The following is a 20,080-nucleotide window of genomic DNA, read 5'->3' as shown; positions in this document are numbered from 1 at the left end:
GAAGGGGAAGACTCAGCAAAATTCATGAAAGGACCACGACAAGAACAGTATCATTTCAATTCAATATAGCAACCCAAGATTTCTACTATTTTATCTACTTATCTACTAGAAAAAATATTAATAATTTTTCTTATCATCTTTCAACCAGCAATTAATATAAATATTTGCTGCTTCTCATGAGTGATATCCAAGAAATATCTAAAAACAACACTTTATAGGGATACTGCTTAATTCTAGATAATTCAATTAAGTAGTACTGCTTAAATTGTCTCTTTGAAGGAGATCAGTGAAAATATTCATTTGAGACAGGTATAGGATACATGTCAATGATAGAACCATTTTAACATCTCTGAAAATGTTAAATTCAAGAATTTTAAAACAATTCCTATACAGTATTTATTATTAAGCAGTCTACTTGAAATGGAAGATGAAATAATGTTCACTTTGGAGATTCAAGGTAAATAATAACTTATAGAGAAATCAGTCTCCTGACTTTTAATATTAGAAATAAAGACAATCAACTTATATTAAAATACGAAATAAGAGTAAATGGTAAAAATTTTTAAGATGTAGTTTTTAGCAAAAAGAAAGGAGAGGGTGGAACTTCCAACAGAAATATTTAATAAATATTATAATGGGTTGCTAATAGTATTAACATTAGGAAACAAGTAATAATTGATGAAATAAGAATGTTAAAAAAAAAAAGAATGTTTATATTGGTAGTTATATCCTCAATTATTTAAATTTTTCCACTGTAAGTCTAAGAACTTGTGATTGAGTATACAGAAGAGCACCAAGTATGTGCCATTTATAAAAGCAAAGCAAGACATCAAATGAGATTTCTGAAGTTACAGTCTCATTTCCAGGCTCGTGCAGCACACTCATCTTTTTTCAACTGTTCAATAAAAAAAAAATCAAGGAAATTATTACAACTACAGACCAGAAACATGTGCTAGTAGTCATTCTATATTTGCCTTACTCTAAAAACAATGCTGTGTCCCAAATGAAATCAGTATTCTCCTTCTACCTCTGTACATCAAACCAGACATCTACTATAAGATAAAGTATTTACCAAAACATACTTGAATTGCTTTTTTAACTGTCAAAATCAACACCAAAGTTAGGAGGGATGCAACTATCATCAACCTGAAAGCTGTGGTTCATAGAATTATAATTTAAGCTCCTATGACTTCAGATTTTCCTTGGGGGGAAAAAAAAGAACTGGTAAGTTTCCTGCTCCTGACTCAGAAGGATCCTGAAAAATTAAAAAACAGTGAAATTAAATAGCCACTGAAATGTCAACAGTCTTAACATTACGTAGTATGAAACAGATGTGTAGGTGTATCAACCTGTTAAGCACACTGACGTTGTGCCTACTGCACGGTGCTGCACAGGCCATCCAGCCTTATGGTACCTGCCATTCACTCCGTCTTCTACTAAGGAAGGAAACCAGATGTCTTTAAAGAAAAAAAAAAAATCAGCCTATATTCTGGACTGTAGATAGATATATGACCCAAAAGCAGGTCACAGGGACAGTCCAAATATGATGATATTTAACCACTCTAACCTGCCCACTCCTTCCCCGGAGGTCTTTTTGGTACCTGGCAGCATATATCCTTTGTGGGTTATATGAGTCACCACCCTTATGGCAGAAAGCGAAGAAGAACTAAGAGCCTCTTGATGAAAGTGAAAGAGGAGAGTGAAAAAGCTGGTTTAAAACCCAACATTCAGAGAAAATCAAGTTCATGGCATCCAGTTCCGTCACTTCATGGCAAATAGATGGGGAAACAATGGAAACAGTGACAGACTTTATTTTCTGGGGCTCCAAAATCACTGCAGATGGTGATTGCAGCCATGAAATTAAAAGATGCTTGCTCCTTGGAAGAAAAGCTATGACCAACCTAGACAGCATATTAAAAAGCAGAGACATTACTTTGCTGACAAAGATCCATCTAGTCAAAGCTATGGTTTTTCCAGTAGTCATGTATGGATGTGAGAGTTGGATTATAAAGAAAGCTGAGGGCCAAAGAATTGATGCTTTTGAACTGTGGCATTGGAGAAGACTCTTGAGAGTCCCTTGAACTGCAAGGAGGTCCAACCAGTCCATCCTAAAGGAAATCAGTCCTGAATATTATTCACTGGCAGAACTAATGCTGAAGCTGAAACTTAAATACTTTGGCCACCTGATGGGAAGAACTGACTTATTGGAAAAGACCCTGATGCTGAGAAAGATTGAAGGCAGGAGGAGAAGGGATTGACAGAGGATGAGATGGTTGGATAGCATCACCGACTCAATGAACATGAGTTTGAGCAGGCTCCAGGAATTGATGATGGACAGGCAAGCCTGGCGTGCTGCAGTCCATGGGGTCGCAAAGAGCCACGACTGAGCAGCTGAACTGACTGGTGACTCCTGATTGTTGCATGAGGGCCAGGTGAGGTCTCCTCACTGGACCAGACTGAAGCAACCATTCAAACTTGGTCTATAGGTTACACTCTGGCTAGTGTGTACTTCTGTTACTATCTACCCAGATCATTAGATGGAATTTCTTTTCAACTGACAGAGAAGATAAAGTTATTTCATAGTCTGACTTCAAGATCTCTAGACGCTAACTCTATGCTATAATCTCAGCTGCAGGAGCCCTGGTCTATCTCCCCTTGCCAAAGATCTCCTATGTGGATGCCTATAACACTGATCAGTTCTGGAAACAGAAATGAACAGAAAATAGAAGGGATCCCACATGTCTTGGGAAGACAAGTGTTCCCAAAACAAAAGTTCCTAAAGTATGGTGTTGCTCATAACAGAGTTCCTAGATGTCCACAGGTCTGCAGCAGGGGTTGGCAAACTGCAGGCTAAATCCAACCAACTGACTGTTTCTGTAAATAAAGTTTGATTGGAATGCAGCCATGCCCATTTTTTTATGTATTACTTATGGCTGCTTTCTGGCTACAGCATCAGTTTGAGCAGTTATAGCAGAGAATATGTAGACTATAAAGCTGCAAGTGTTTATTATCTCTTTTAGAAAAAGTTAGCCAAGCCCTGATCTACATCACGTTGGTATAACCCCTTGGAAATGAAGGACAGCTTGTTGCCCCAAGCATCTTCTAACACTTTACAGATGACACATATCCTGTGTTTGGGTGTCCTACATTTACACTCTAACTGGGCAAACCAAAAAGCTGCCAGTTGTGAGCAAAACCTGGAGCAGCTTTCTAAGTGGGACAGGTGACAGAAGTACAGCTCAGCTGCTCAGGCGAGCCTGTGACCCGAGGGCATTGAGTTGCTGCTTATAACTTGAGGCATGTCCCAAGATGATCACAGAGTACACCCCTGGGATTCTAGAGCAGGGCCAACCTACTTTAGGCAGGTACCATTTTCTCAGTAAATAGCTCCTGGCTGGCCACTAGGGTCTGACAGACGGCAAATGTCTGACACCAAGGGAAACCAGGTGAGCATATTGTTAACCCATTTTGAATAGTATTACCTGACCTACCACATCACCAATAGCATGGTTTCAATCCATGATCTAGTATTTAGACACAGAACTGGGCTTTTGGAGGTCTCAAAGGCACAGAACATCCAAATGGTATAATCACAACCCTTCCTTAGTAGGCCTTCTCCCTCACCCAGGGTTATGTGTTCTTGGAGGTGGTCTCTACACATCAACTGACAAATTTGAGAGATCTGTGCTTGGTTCATCTGTGATAGTACTAGCCAAAAGTACTAGCTTAAGCATTACAGTCCCTTCAGGAATGGTACTGAGGGATAATACAGAAAAGACACATCCTGATATGGCAGATTTTCAAGCAGTTCCTTCAACTGTTCATTATGTCATTCAGTAGAGGAAGCCTCAGGTCAGTTTTTTATCAACTGTCAGACAGTGACTAATGGTTTACCCAGATGGTTATAGACCTGAAATAAGCAAGAATGAAAAAATGCTGACAAGGGGATTTGAGGAAGGATAAAGTAGAAGCCCACATGAATTCTTACTGGAGTGCCCACAGCTGCAGCAAAGTCTTAGTAATCATGTGGAGAGGACTGTGTCTGCATCTTTCCTCCCCAATGTGATGCTTACTCAACGGGCTTATGAGTGGCTACAGTGCAGTGACAGATGCATGCAGTATCTACGTAAGTCAGTGGCTACAGAAGTTAATGAACCTTTATGAGAATGGATACATGTATATGTATGGCTGAGTCCCTTTGCTGTTCACCTTAAAATGTCACAACATTGTTAATCGGCTATACTCCAATATAAAATAAAAAGTTAAAAAAAAAAAAAACAGCCCAAAAAACCAGCTAATGGCCCTTCCTTACCTGAGGCCTACGTGGCTATCCACTACTGGCTAGCACCCACTTTGTGGGCAATACTGACCGATTTTAAGAACCTGATTTGTTATCATACCTTGAGGGAACTAGTTAGTTACCTAATGCCATGCTAACTACACTGGAACGTCCCATTATTGAAGGGACAAAGCTCCGTCCTCATTGGAATTGATGTTTATTCTGGATTTGGACTGGCCCATGCTGTCTTTTGCACTCTTCACAATACTACCATATGTGTATCACCACTATCATATTATATAGAAAGCCTCCAAGGACCCACTTCTCAGAGAAAGTAGTATCAGAAGTATCCTGATGTAAAGGATGCTCTGGACTCATCAGGTATCTATCATCAACAAAAAATGGGCCTATAAGATGATGAACGAGATCGTTAAGTGCTGAGACTCAACATCAGCTCTGGGTACCATCTTGCAAGGTCAGGTGCTATCTTTTTAAGATTATGGTATGTGTTCTGCTTAGCCAATATATGTTGCAATAGCAAATTGTAGTATTATCTCTCCAACAGCCAAAAGTCACAGGTCTAAGAAACAAGAGATAGAAATATGAATGGACTTTCTCATAATCTATTTTTAAAAATTGTGTTCCTAGACCTATGACTCAAACTCTGCTGCCCAACTGGCATAATGTAAAGCACATTAAAATTGGTAATAATATCTAGATGGTTGGACTAAAGATAATTTTATCTTTTTCCTCATGATGGTCTAGATTTTTCACATTTTCTAGAAAGACTGTATTCTTTTATATTCAAACATAATTACTAAAGGGGAAAAAAAACCCCATAGCTCCAGAAGCAGATTTTCATTCAAAGTGGCACATAAGTAAAGAAAGGAGTTGAGATGAATGCAAGGAGTTCCTAACAAATCAGAAAAACTGCTTTCCCTTTTCTTTGATAATGGTTACTATGTAGCACTCCAGAGCAGTCACAGAGACATTTGAAATATGACTCAGCCTCAGTTTCCTTATTTGTAAAATGAGATCTAACTATGTATCTCATAAGGTCTATGAAAGAACACCATAAACTATAACATCTCTGAGGCATTACTATCGGTGGTAGGTGCCGGTCTATCTGCTCAGTGCTTTTACAAACAAAAACAAGGATAAAAGTTAGTTACCTTTGGGTTAAAATATCTACAAGACTGTGGTTGGGAGCCTCCAAACAGGGCTATGCGGTAGTCATGTTTCTTCCTTCTGGGCCTTGTGCCTTCTACCAGTTCTTCTCGATCCTCTGGAGAAAGGAGATGATACCTCATCCCACCTGGAGAAAAATACATGGCAACTCTTCAAGAACTTCAGGCACTTTAATACTTACTTTGAAAAGGAAACACCCAAACAAAGCAGTACTCTTATTTCTGTAACCGTTTTTTTTTTCTATCCTCTCTCTAACATTTATGGAAAGAGTGAGTGGGAATGAGGCAGGAGAAATGTATAATAATCTGAGTGCTAATCAATTTATTATTCTCCGTCATCACCATTAATGCTAAGATTGTCCTACCCACTTAGGAAATATCAGTGAATCATCTGGCTTTTCAAGCAACAGGAGCCATAATATTAATTATTGAAATTCAGATCTCCTAACCCAGCAGTTCTCAATCTTCACTGTACATTAGAGTCACCTAGAAAAATCTCAGAAACTATCGCTGGGCCTATCTCAGCACAGTTAAATCAAAACCTCTGGTGGAAGGATGGAGGCACTGGTATTGCCCCTTATATGTGGTTAAAAGATCAGCCACTTCATTACCTGGGAACTTGTTAGAAATACTGAATCCCAGAGCTACTGAATTAGAATCTGCATATTTAACAAAATCTGAAAGTAACTCAGATGCACATAAAACTTGGAGAAGTACTTACTGCTTAGATGATCCTAAAATGCAATGAAGATTCATAACTACTGTGATCTAAAATCTTTCTTTCAGCAATTACTTAATTTTGTCAAGTCAAGGGACACTCAATGATTAAAAACTTTAGATGTCATTTCAAATCAGTGTGGGAAAAGTATATTATTCAATAAATGATGATAGACAGTGATATGAAGAAAATACCCAACTTCATATTTTACTCTAAAGCAAATTCCAAATCAACAGAATATGGTAAAATGTTTTTTTTTTTTTTTTTTTACAAAAAAGCCTTATAAATGAACTAAAAGAAAAATAGGAAAAGTTTAAAAAAATAGGCTCAGAATGAGGAAGCCTGAAAGTGAAAGTGAAGCCGCTCAGTCGGATTCTTTGTGACCCCACGGACTGTAACCTACGAGGCTCTTCCATCCATGGGATTTTCCAGGCAAGAGTACTGGAATGGGTTGCCATTTCCTTCTCCAGGGGATCTTCCCAACCCAGGGATTGAACCCAGGTCTCCCTCATTGCAGGCAGACGCTTTACCGTCTGAGCTACCAAGGAAGCCTAAGAAAAGACAAATAACACAGAAGCTAAAAAAAAAAAAAAAAAAAAATTCAGAACTACAAAATTTTAAGTTAAATTATTTCATGGCAAAAAGAAAAAAACAGAAAAATTAAAAGACAATGGCAGGATTTCCCTGGTGGTCCACTGGCTAAGACTGCGCTCCCAATGCAGAGGGACCAGGTTCGATTCCTCATCTGCGAACTAGATCCCACATGCAGCAACTAAGACCCAGTACAGTCAAAAAAATAAGTAAATGTTAAAAGAAAAAAACAATGACAAACTAGAAAAGAATTTATAAATCATATAAAAGACATATATAAGATACTCAATAACATTATGATGATCAAATGACAGAAAATTAGATCATGTATCTGAACAAAGTTCATAGAAAAAGAACTAATTACAAATAACTCTGAAACATATGAAAAGATGCTCATGTGCTCTAGTCAGAGAAATACAAATTAAAATCAAACGTTCTCATACATCAGACTGCACAAGATCAAACTATCTGGAACACAGGGTATGATAAAGGAAGCAGCAGTCTCCTACACTGCTGGTGGGAATGTGGATGAGTGCAAATTATCTGTGAAATTATTTCACATATTTGAGCCAGCTATTTCCCCCTTTAGGATTTTATCAACCTAAAGTTCATTGTCAGGGAAGTGGTTAAAAATTATGGTTATCCACACACTGGAATACTAAATATGGTTATTGAGATGAACAAGGAAGGGTAATATGTACACATAGGATGAATTCCAAGAAATAATGTGGAATGGAAAAAAGCAAGATGGGAAAATTCCCTGGTTGGGGAACCAAGATCCCACAAGCTGATGGGAAGGCAGGCAAGGGAGAAAGACATAGAAGAGTACACAGAGTGTGACATTATTTATTTTAAAAATTTATATCTTTATTTATATATATTTACACATAATATATATAAGCATTTGTCAATAAATTACTGTGTGTGCACAGATTCAAGACTACTTTTAGAAGGATATACAAGATAATAATGGTTACCTCCAGTGAGACTTTTCACTATCTACCCTGAACTGTGTATGATGTACAGTATTACCAGTTCAAAAGTAAAATAAGATAAGCAATCTTCAATACATGCAGAAAACACTTCTGTTCATGATGCTGTGTTGGGCTTTTATAAGAGGAATACAGGTTGTGAATGAATGAAAATCAGTATCAGTATTTCTAGCATTTCTTTCTACTTTAGAGCATCAGTAGAAGCAATGTGCATTAGAGCAGCTGGCACACTCAGCAGCCAAGACTCAGATACCCACCCTCAGTCAGGGGTCAGCAAACCTTCTCCAGATAGCAAATATTCTGGGCTCTGTAAGTCACATTTGGTTTCTGTCATATATTCTTGATTTGTTTTTTCACAATCCTTTACAACTGTAAAAAAGACACTTTTCCTCATGCCCTCCTCTCCCACTCTAGATGTTAAGACTGTAGTTCTCAAAAGTGTAGTTCCCTGACCAGCAGCATCACTTGGAAACTTGTTAGAAATCCAAATTATTGAACACTACCCCAGAACAGATCTTGTGGGGTTTGAGAGCCACTGCTCTAGGAGGGCTCCACACAGGGCGGATGTGTCCTGTGGAATCTATGAACACAATTCTCCCAACAAGAGAACACAGGCAGTGGGGAAGGAGAGATACAGGAGGGGAAGGTTCCAAGCAACAGGCCATGGCTGCAAGTAGCTGACTGTGGCCAACTGTGTCCACCCCCGGAGAAAGCACAAACTGTGGCTCCTTCACTGATGGGCTGTTTCTCTCCCAGGACAGGGCTGAGGACAAGCTCTCTGGGACCTTTCCCTGAGAAGCACCTTGCTCCTTAGGCTTATTCCTTTGGGAGTTAATCCTCTGAGAGGCAGGTACATTTGAAGATTCTGAGTAAGAACTTGGTCTGACCCTTTGTGGTGGCTTTGACTGTGATCTTCATTTTAGGACTCATTTTCTTTTAGTCGTAAATTCTCTCAGTTTAGTTTTATTCTGTATTCCTATCATCTTTTCTGTTTTTCTTCTACTCTCAGAAGGCAGCCTCTAGGTCACATGGTAGGGAGGTAACTGACAGTCTGAGGAAGGGAGGCCTTCTCTCCACTGAGCTTTATTCAGGCTTCAAACCTGCTTGTGCCTAGTCAAGGAGTTGTAGAACTGTTCTCCATTAGAACAAGACAAAACAAAGAAAAAAAGAAAATGTAACAAAGATTCCTGCTCAAGAGCCTAACCCCACACTTGGCTGGATTTCTGGAATAATCCAGATACTCTGTGTCTGAGTCAATTCAGAATCCACATAAGAACTAAACACTATACTTCATTTAGACTGGCTAATTTATCTTCAACAGCTTACTCCATGTGTGAATAAACAGATGCAGGTCTCCACCCAGTGAAACCAGAAATATGACACAGTATGCAAATAAAGATATAACAAAAGTCCAATATTAACACGTATGAAATCCACATAATGAAAGCACTAATCTAAAGGTGTCTTCTTGGTCTTAGTTTCTTTAAGTACAGGGAGGTGAAAGAAAATCAAGTATTACCTATAATCTACCTCTTTAAACTCCCTACACCTTGGTTTTAAAGATAGCAGCCTGGGTGAACTCTCCTTTTCCAGTTCTTTTCCCATCACCCCTTAAGGGATATGTTCTTGATTCATACCCTTTCCCCCCCTCAACACCTTAACTGGAGCCAAAAGGTATTATACCATGCACTGTTTTATGCTATTGCCACTCATGAAAAATGTTTATTATTATACTCATCTAAGATATTTTTAGTAAATATAGAGCATTCCACTGTATGGATATATCATAATACTTTCCCAAACTAGGGGATAGTATTGGGTCAACTTACCCTAAAACCATAATATTATTAACTAGTAGCCATGTGATAAGTCTAACAGAAATTTTACTTTACTTCCAAATCAAGGGAAAGTGATACTATTTAATACTTGGATGAGTGCCTAAAGCCTGTGCTCTGCAATGAGATGCCACCACAATGAGAAGCCCATGTGTTGCAACTAGAGTAGTCCTCACTCATCACACCTACAGAAAGCCTGCACACAGCAATGAAGACACAGCGTAGCCAAAAATAGAAGAAACAGATGAAGAAGAAATAGTGAACTGGAATACAGATTTGAAGAAATCACCCCAAGTGCAACGAAAAGCTTAGATATTATGGAGTGGAGAACTGACAACATCTTTTTAATTAAAATTCCTGAGGAAGTTGACACTATTGGAAGAGAAAATGGCTGAGGATTTTCCAAACCTGATGAAAAACATGGATTCCTCAGACTAGGGAAAGTGAACAAACACTGAGCAGGATAAACACCAACAAATGCCCAGCCATATTTGATGCTAAACATCAAAACCAACAGAAACCCTTTTAAAAAGACACAGGCAAAAAATTCACACTATCTACAAAGAATGACAACTGCACTGACAGGAGACATCAATAGTAACGATGGAGGTGGGGTGAAATATCTTCAAAGTATTGAGAGAAAATATATTCAACCTAGAATTATATGCCCAGTTCACCTTTAAGAATAGAGTAAAAGAAAAAATATATATTTTTATATAACCAACAACTGAAACAATTTAAAATCAGACTGTAAATGTATGAACTTTATAAAGGATGCTCTTCAGGAATATGGGGAGAAGATCTAAGATACAAGAAGAAATGGTGTGCAAAGAGATTGACAAATATGGATAAATTTAAATACTATTAAAAAAATTAAGTCCCATTTGAAAAGTTAAAAAAAAAACACACAAATACAGAACAAAAAACATTTAGTGTTTGCATTATTCTTTATAGCTTTAGGTACAGCTTAAATACACATACTAAATTTTAAAATAGCACTATAGCAATATTTGTCAAAATCCTCAAACTCTCAGAAAAAAAGAAGTAACTTTTATCAGTATCCACTAGAAATAAGTTTAAAATTCAGGAAAACAAAATTAATTTCTTAATTATAAACATCTCCTACCTACTCCACTCATATCTACCTACATACCCCAACACATGTACCCAACTAATGTCAAAAGCCAGGTCCATGGCTCTAGGTGAGAACTAAAGGTATTCCCATCAGAGTAAGGGAAAGACAAGGCTAATGTTTATCACCACCACAGTTAATTGAACACTGTTCAATTAAAAACTTATTCAATGCAATTATGCAATATAACAAAAGAAAAAAATATAAATATTAAGGGCAAAAACTAAAATCATTATTTGCAGATCATGAATTATTTCCCTAGAAAAAAGAAATTCACTGAAATTTTTTTTTTAAAAGATCAATAATGACTAAAGAAAAAAATACAATCACAATAGCAACAACAAAAATATCTGAAAAATTTTTAAGAAATATAGAATGTAAAAAAAGAAAATTACAAGTTCTTTAGGGACACATGACAATTTAAATGAAGTACAACAATAATTAAGGGCTTCCCCGGTGGCTCAGATGGTAAAGAATCTGCCTGCAATGCAAAGATGAATCATTCAACAATAATACTGGGTTAGAATCTTGCCAAACATTTAGGAGGGAAAATAAAGCTAGGTTCTTAATTATTCTGGGTGGCATGAGATTATTTCATATGAAATCAATCTCAGTTGCATATAAGGTTTAGAAATTTAAAAAAAAAATCCACAAATGCACAAAAGGAAAATTTAGGAAATTAAAAAAAAAATCTTGGACCAAGAAAGACCCTTCCAAACATATTTCTAAACCTGGATATAAAAGATTGATTAAGATTTATCAATACAAAAATAACTTGAGATTAGACTTTCCATTTCAAGACGCTTTCCTTCCTCTCTCTTGAAAGCCACTCTCCAAAAACAAGCAAAGAAGAAGCAAACAAACTCTACCTCTGATAATGCTAGAAGATCTGCAACTCCTGTTAACAGTTAATGAAGACAGCTAGCAGACAGAATGTTAAACCTGAATAGTTATGGCAAGAGACACCAATGAGAAACAAGCCAAATGATCCTGCAGAACCCTGGAATGATACAGAGTACCCCCAAAGAGGTAGGTATGAGACAGTGGGGATGAAATCAAGAGAACTCTAAAATTCTAAAATAAATGACCGCTGAATTGCCAGGTCTCCTTTCCCTACTGTAGTCAGATAACTATGTTTTTCCCACTACAGGAGACAGAAGGGTTGGTTTTCAGAGATTCTGAATCAGAGATGTCCAGATTCAGAAAATCACACAGAAAAGGGTGTAAAACTGAAAACAGGGATTAAGTGAAAGCCTTCAAGTCAAAATGTTCCCCCATTCAGTTCCCAAATGCCTCTAACCCAACTGCCTGAGAAAATAACTACAGATAATGACCTCTGAAGTCACTCAGTCATGTCCAACTCTTTGTGACCCCATGGACTGTAGCCTACCACGCTCCTCCGTCCATGGGATTTTCCAGGCAAGGGTACTGGAGTGGGTTGCCATTTCCTTCTCCGGAGGACCTTCTTGACCCAGGGATCGAATCCGGGTCTCCCGTACTGTAGGCAGACGCTTTACCGTCTGAGCCACCAGGGAAAGATTAATGACCTCTGGGGGTCCCCAATTTAAAAACTGTCTGGCTATCCTGATTATCCTACAGTTTAGCCCAATAAATGAGAAGACCAATCACATATATAGTATTATCAATTTTATAATAACACACTCTTATGGTTCACAGATGATATGAAATATTTGTTTTCAACAATAAAAACAGAAAAAACAAAACCAAAACAAAGGCAATACAGAAAAAAAAAGAAAGAAAAAAGAAGGCAATACAGGAAATGCAGGCAAGATAAGAAAACATTAAAGGCATTATAATGCTACTTTGGAATAAGATATTATAGCCATGAAATAAGAAGAGAATAAAACTCACAGAAATAAAAAATAACTGAAATAAAAGTGCTAAAAGAAAAATTAAGGCTATTTCCAAGAAAATAGCAAAGACAAAGATGGATAGGAGAGACAAGAAAAGATTACAGACTCAATCCCTAAAGAATCACAATACCAGCAATAAAGAACTGAGAAATCTGTGGCTGAATAGATAGAGAAGCCAGTGTGATAACTAAAAGATGAAAACCAAGGTACATTACTGTGAACCGTCAAAACACCAGGGATTAAAATAAAATAAAATGTTACATGTTTACAAGGAGGCGTACTAAATAAACTGGGCATCAGATTTCTCAAAAGTAATACTGGAGGCTAGTAAACAATGGAAAATTCCTTCAAAATTCTAACTAGAAATCATTTTCAACATTAACTCTATAGCCAGTTTAACTATCCTTCAACATTTTGTGATAAAATAAAGATGTGATTTGTCAAATTTCCAAATATTTACTGATCATATACTCTTTCTCAGGAAACTTTTAAGGATATGTTCAATCAAACAGAATTTAGGAAGGGGAAGACCTGGGTTTAAGGAAAATAGTGAATCTAACTTAGGAAAGGAGTGAAAGAACATCCCAGGATGGCAGAGAAGTCCCAGGACAAGAACTGTGCTTTAAGTTTACACCTACAGTGCAAACACTTCATACTGGAACAGGCAGAAAGAAGGCTCTATGAACAGTGTTGCCAAAGAAAGAAAAGCAACAGATTGTTTAATAGTACAATCTTATTAACTGGCATTTTACAGAGGGGTTGGAACTCAAGTCTAAAAGTTAAGAAAAATTAAGTGAATCAAAAAAGAATGTGGCAAAAAATGTGCTTCAGGTGCAACAAACCAACATTTTTCTTCAAAAAAGAAAATGTGATCACAGTACACTACTTGGCTCAATTATTTTAAAAAGGAAATAAAACACATAAAATGAAAATTGCTGTACATGAAAGGAAACAAAGTCTAATTTTTTACCTTCTATCACAGGTGTTCCTATAGAATAAGGGATGAGGCTAAGTTCCTTCCAGATAGACAGCCGAGAATCCCAATAGATTAACTATACAGAAGGGCTAAGTCTCAAGTGTTTCTCCGTGGCTGCCCCATCTGATCCAGTCTGAAGGGTTTTAAGTCCATGAGAAACTGGCAACATGATCAGGTTATAAATGGATATTAAGGAAACTTACTTATCACCATCTTAAGGCATTCAGGATTGTCTTGAATAAGTGGTTCAGCTTGTACTGTTTTACTTAAGAAATTCTTTGAGATAAGAGGAAACCTGACTTTAGCAAGGATGTCAACCATAAAAGGCTGGCGATTAGGTTCATCATATTTCAACCACCTTACTGCAGCGTCATAAACCTAAGGGGAGAAAAACAGCATGGTAAATTTTTAGATGGTAGCAGTACTTCCAATTACCTATGTTTACTCTCATAGTGAAGAGAAAGAATCTCATTAAGACATAACTGCTTACCCCCAATATCTTATTCAGATACTTGTTTTCATCCCCAAATGCCCATATCTTTACTTCAGAACAGTTTACACAATGCTCTAGTGATTCTTCTAGGTAATATGCTTTATAGAACTTATTACTACAGCATAATGTATAACGATAAAGATGATGTTGAATACAGATTTTTAAATTGCTTTTAAACAAAATGTAACTTCTGTTTTGCAAGGAGATATGATATACATTTCCCACTGAAAAAAATCTATTGATCAATACTAGTTTCAATATTTGCTTATATGGTACCAGGAAAATGGGTTATTTCCTCAGTGGCCTTCTATCCCAAGAGATATGAAGGTCATCTAAGATTTTGTTACAATCTAATATTCCTGAATTATGAACTGATAGACCTATGTGCTTTCCACAAACTTTATGATATAAAAATTCTATATTTATAAAAGTAAATTAGAGTATTTATGTAAGAATTGCTTTCTAAAATAAAATAATTCATTTAACTGTACCAAAACAGTGCCAAGTTTATTAACATAATCTGATCTACAAATCACTAGTTTAAACACATTGAAAAAAATCTATTATTTCATATACCACACACTTTTAGGTCGTATTAATAAGGCCTAAATTTAATTTCCCCATGGATCAATTTTTTATAGGAATTAGCCTTTTATTTTTAAATAAGTTCTTTATTAGGATAGTTTTTTATTTATAGAAAAGTTGGAAAGAGAGTTCCCATATACCTTACACTTAGATGTTAACTGGTACATTAGTATAAAATTCTCATCATAACTAACAAATAAATGTTGCTACATTAAGGTCCATACTTTAAAAAAAATCCTTTAGCTTGTCTAATTTTCTTTTTCTGTTCCTCAATTCCAAAGAAGATACATTACATTTAGCCATTATACCACCTTAGGCTCTTCTAGACTATGACAGATTCTCAGACCTTCCTTGTTTTTGACGATTTTTGACAGTTGTGAGTTCTAATCAGGTATTTTATAGACTGTCCCTCAGTCTAGGTTTGTCCCTCAATCTAGGTTATCTCATGATTAGGCTGGGGCTGTAGTTTTTTTGGGAGGAAGACAGAGACGACATGCCAGCCTCATTATATTCATGGTATGTGCTATCAACATGGTATCACTGATTTCCATTATATAATACATTATCACAAACTTTTTGACTTAAATTACAGAGAAGGATGGGGAACTGAAAATAGATTAATTAAATGTCTGCATATTAAAGTGTTACCCCATCTAGCTCCCAACGCCTGCACCCAGCTTACACCTCTGACAGTTTATCTGACAGTTCTGGCGATCACAGTCCAAAGTGGGTCACACCCTGGGCAAAAATCAAGGTGTCATCAAGGCTGCCTGAAGGCCTAGAGGAGAAACCGTTTTCTTGACTTTTCTAACATCCAGCAGCCATCTGTCTTCTTGGGCTGTGGTCCCTCCTCCATCTTCAAAGCTAGCAATGGCCGGCCAATTCTACCTCACATCACATCACATCACTGACACTGACTCTTCTGTATCCCTCTTCCATATTTAAGGATGCTTTTGATTACACTGGACCCACCCAATAATCTCCTCCTCTCAAGATCCTTAACCAAATCTGCAGAGTCTCAACTGCCATGTAAGGTGACATATTCCCAGGTTCCAGGGATTAGGATGTGGGCAACACTGGGGGGAAGCACTGTTTTGTCTACCCAGTAGCATCTCTACAAGCAGTCTCTCAAATCGCCAGCCCCTAGGAGCATCCAAAACTTATTTTTCCTATGAAACAGAATTTGGAATACTCTATTTAGTGTAAATACCATCTCTCCTAATACGATTCTTTTCTTTGTCATGTATCCAAAAATGAAGTGTAAGAAATCCATAGGAGCATTTTTACTAAGAATAATGTGGGAAGGCAATTTAGTTACCTGATCCTCTGCTCTCACAGTCAGAGTGTCCTGGTTGAGGAGATGTGTAACTCGCTTGACATCAAGTTGTAGAAATTCATCAGTTTTATAAACTTCAGTAAAATGCTGATGAATAAAGTCATCTGCAGTTGCTTTCAATTCAGGACAGTCTAGACACTCCGCTAGTACACTTATACCTGAAGATAGAAAGAAAATAAATGAACCAAAATACCTTAAAAAAAACAGTGAAGATACAGTAATTGACTCTAGGAAAATGAGATAATAAATTTCATAAGTCTTTTCCATTGATTTGTCTATTGTTATGCCAGAATGAGACTACCTTATATGTAGCTGAATTTGGTACTTGGTAGGACAGACCATCTTCAATGTTTTTTCAAACTTTTCTTGGCTATAAGTAAAGCATTTTCTCTTGCAAATAAATTTTAAAATAAGCTTATAATGTTCTACTTTTTAAAAATTCTAATATGACTTCAATTAGGGTTGCTAAATATTTGGATTACTTTAGGGACAGTTGACAGATCTCCACTTAAGATTTTTTTAAATTATCTTCAATGTAATTAATTATTATTAATGTTCTGTATCAGGAATCTGCAAAGTACTGTCATGAGCCAAATCACTCACCTCTAGCTGTAGGGTCAGCAGCTAAGAATATTTTTAAGGGTTGTGAAAAAAGGGAGCATAGGGGAGAGAAAGAAGGAGGGGAATATACTAACGAATAACATGGCATGCTATGTACTCATGGTGAGCAGTCAGCTACATATGAATGTCTAGGCTCCCAGTAGGGAAATGATACTTTCACCAAAAACCAGTATTTATTAGTTAGTTAATTTCTGGCAGCTGAATTTGTGGTGATTATGTGACCAAATAAAATGTCATGTGGGAAAGAAGAATGGAACTGGAGGAATCAACCTGCCTGACTTCAGACTCTACTACAAAGCCACAGTCATCAAGACAGTATGGTACTGGCGCAAAGACAGAAATATAGATCAGTGGAACAGAATAGAAAGCCCAGAGATAAATCCACGAACCTATGGACACCTTATCTTCGACCAAGGAGGCAAGGATATACAATGGAAAAAAGACAACCTCTTTAACAAGTGGTGCTGGGAAAACTGGTCAACCACTTGTAAACTAGAACACTTTCTAACACCATACACAAAAAATAAACTCAAAATGGATTAAAGATCTAAATGTAAGACCAGAAACTATAAAACTCCTAGAGGAGAACATAGGCAAAACACTCTCCGACATAAATCACAGCAAGATCCTCTATGACCCACCTCCCAGAATATTGGAAATAAAAGCAAAACTAAACAAATGGGACCTAATGAAACTTAAAAGCTTTTGCACTACAAAGGAAACTATAAGTAAGGTGAAAAGACAGCCCTCAGATTGGGAGAAAATAATAGCAAATGAAGAAACAGACAAAGGATTAATCTCAAAAATATACAAGCAACTGCTGAAGCTCAATTCCAGAAAAATAAATGACCCAATCAAAAAATGGGCCAAAGAACTAAACAGACATTTCTCCAAAGAAGACATACAGATGGCTAACAAACACATGAAAAGATGCTCAACATCACTCATTATTAGAGAAATGCAAATCAAAACCACAATGAGGTACCATTACACACCAATCAAGATGGCTGCTATCCAAAAGTCTACAAGCAATAAATGCTGGAGAGGGTGTGGAGAAAAGGGAACCCTCTTACACTGTTGGTGGGAATGCAAACTAGTACAGCCGCTATGGAGAACAGTGTGGAGATTTCTTAAAAAACTGGAAATAGAACGGCCATATGACCCAGCAATCCCACTTCTGGGCATACACACTGAGGAAACCAGATCTGAAAGAGACACATGCACCCCAATGTTCATCGCAGCACTGTTTATAATAGCCAGGACAAGGAAGCAACCTAGATGCCCATCAGCAGATGACTGGATAAGGAAGCTGTGGTACATATACACCATGGAATATTACTCAGCCGTTAAAAAGAATTCATTTGAATCAGTTCTAATGAGATGGACGAAACTGGAGCCCATTATACAGAGTGAAGTAAGCCAGAAAGATAAAGAACATTACAGCATACTAACACATATATATGGAATTTAGAAAGATGGTAACGATAACCCTATATGCAAAACAGAAAAAGAGACACAGAAGTACAGAACAGACTTTTGAACTCTGTGGGAGAAGGTGAGGGTGGGATATTTCAAAAGAACAGCATGTATATTATCTAGGGTGAAACAGAGCACCAGCCCAGGTGGGATGCATGAGACAGGTGCTCGGGCCTGGTGCACTGGGAAGACCCAGAGGAATCGGGTGGAGAGGGAGGTGGGAAGGGGGATCGGGATGGGGAATACGTGTAACTCTATGGCTGATTCATGTCAATGTATGACAAAACCCACTGAAATGCTGTGAAGTGGTTAGCCCCCAACTAATAAAAAAATGAAAAAAAAAAAAAAAGAGAGAAAAGAAAAAAAAAATGTCATGTGGATCAATAAAATATGAATGTGAAAAGTAGTTGTTTCTGTGAAGACTAATTCTAAGGTTTAAGACAGTCTTGAAATAGCTTAAATCAAGCATGACCAAGACAATTGATAAAATCTGAGAAAACACTGCAAAATTCTAGAAGGATTCTGTCATCAGCTTCTTGCTGAGTTATCAATTTGTTTTAAGGAAATTAAGAATAAAAAATCAGATGATATTTTATTGGTGTGACTTAGGTAAGACAGATTTAGGTAAAATCAGTATTTATAGAGTTGGGCTTAGCATCAAACAGTAGCAGATTGCTATATTTATATTACACTAAAACCTTTACAATTGATAAAACCTTCTTTAACCACTTACTACATTAATGAAATTTAAATTAGCCAACTAACTACTGTTCTGATTATGCCAGATAAGGAAACTTCTATTGTTACTGTTACTGTATTTTTTCTTGACTGACTGCACGGATGGAAACCTTCAGCACAAAATTGAACACTAGCATGTTTCCATGCAAAGAACATTTGCTATCGGTTTCAGACACATATAGGTTAACTATTTTATTTCTAGTTTAAGAGTTTTTATAAAAATAGGAATGAGTACTGAAATACAAAAGTGCCTTCAGCATCTTTTGCTATGGCTTTAAGTATTTTTATATAAGTATAGCATGTCAGCGTAGTAAATTATGTTTATTTTTTTAACACTGAATCATTCTGGCATTTCTAAAGTAAATCCTTGCACCTCTTCTTACACACAAAAAATCATTGCTGAGGTTATTTTTTATTTTGGAAAATGCTGATACAGTATTTTATGGCTTGTTTCTGCTGAGGTTAATAAGCATCTCCCTAACCTCCTCTTAAAATATATTACTGGAAAATTTTTTAGTGAACATCCCAAGATTAAATAAGGAAAAAAGAAGATTAAATGAGGATACTTATAACCATGCCTTTTCTCTTTATTAAAATACAAATTACAGGTTTTTTTTTTTAATAGGAATCTCATTTCTTACCAAGACAGTTTGAAGCATCAACTTGTTCTTTCAAAAAATCAACACACATTTTCTTCACAGGTTCAATCTGGTACTGGTTTGCTGCATCTAGCAAGGACTGAACATTGTTGCTATTCACAGAAATTCTGTAAATAAGGTGAAATGAATATTAATTTCCTACCATTTATTATTTAAATAATGCCGCTGTAAAATGTATCCTACTGGCCCCTAAAATTAAACAAAAAATTAAGATTTTCAGCCTTTGAAGTAGTATAGCATAAGCTCCTCAAACCCCACCCCTACCACCCTTATAGTTTTTCATTTTGAAGAATGTGGAGCATACCAATTTGTTACAATAATACTTTGCATGGCAGATCCTGACCTTCCTTCTCCACAGCAGAAATGATCCTTAACTTACCTAGCTGTATAAGCAAATTCCACAAGTTGTTCAATAATGTCAGGTTCGGCATCTTTGAGTTCCACTTCAAAGGACTTTGATTCAATCATGTTAGCTAATACAAAGAGAAGAAACATAAATGGCATGAGTACTTCCATGAGTCTAACTGAAGAACCAGATCATTCTCGACTGTATTAAACGTTAGAGAAAAATAGCATGACAGACACCTC

General features: G+C 36.7%; 1 protein-coding gene across 8 annotated transcripts in view; it reads right to left on the bottom strand.

The window, feature by feature from the left end:
- Positions 1–20,080, bottom strand: part of KLHL7 (kelch like family member 7) — a 59,498-nt gene that overhangs the window by 18,386 nt on the left and 21,032 nt on the right. For all 8 annotated transcript variants that reach the window (XM_061165060.1, XM_061165062.1, XM_061165066.1 and 5 more), the window contains 5 exons: positions 19,872–19,965; positions 19,475–19,599; positions 15,981–16,156; positions 13,788–13,962; positions 5,452–5,594 (listed from right to left, as the gene is read on the bottom strand). In XM_061165060.1, the coding sequence (XP_061021043.1) occupies positions 5,452–5,594; positions 13,788–13,962; positions 15,981–16,156; positions 19,475–19,599; positions 19,872–19,965 (713 nt within the window). The remainder of the gene's footprint in view (positions 1–5,451; positions 5,595–13,787; positions 13,963–15,980; positions 16,157–19,474; positions 19,600–19,871; positions 19,966–20,080) is intronic.

Source organism: Dama dama, chromosome 18, assembly GCF_033118175.1.
Source record: "Dama dama isolate Ldn47 chromosome 18, ASM3311817v1, whole genome shotgun sequence".
NCBI lineage: Eukaryota > Metazoa > Chordata > Mammalia > Artiodactyla > Cervidae > Dama > Dama dama.
The sequence above is the reverse complement of the archived record's forward strand: the minus strand, read 5'-3'. Positions and strand labels throughout refer to the sequence as shown.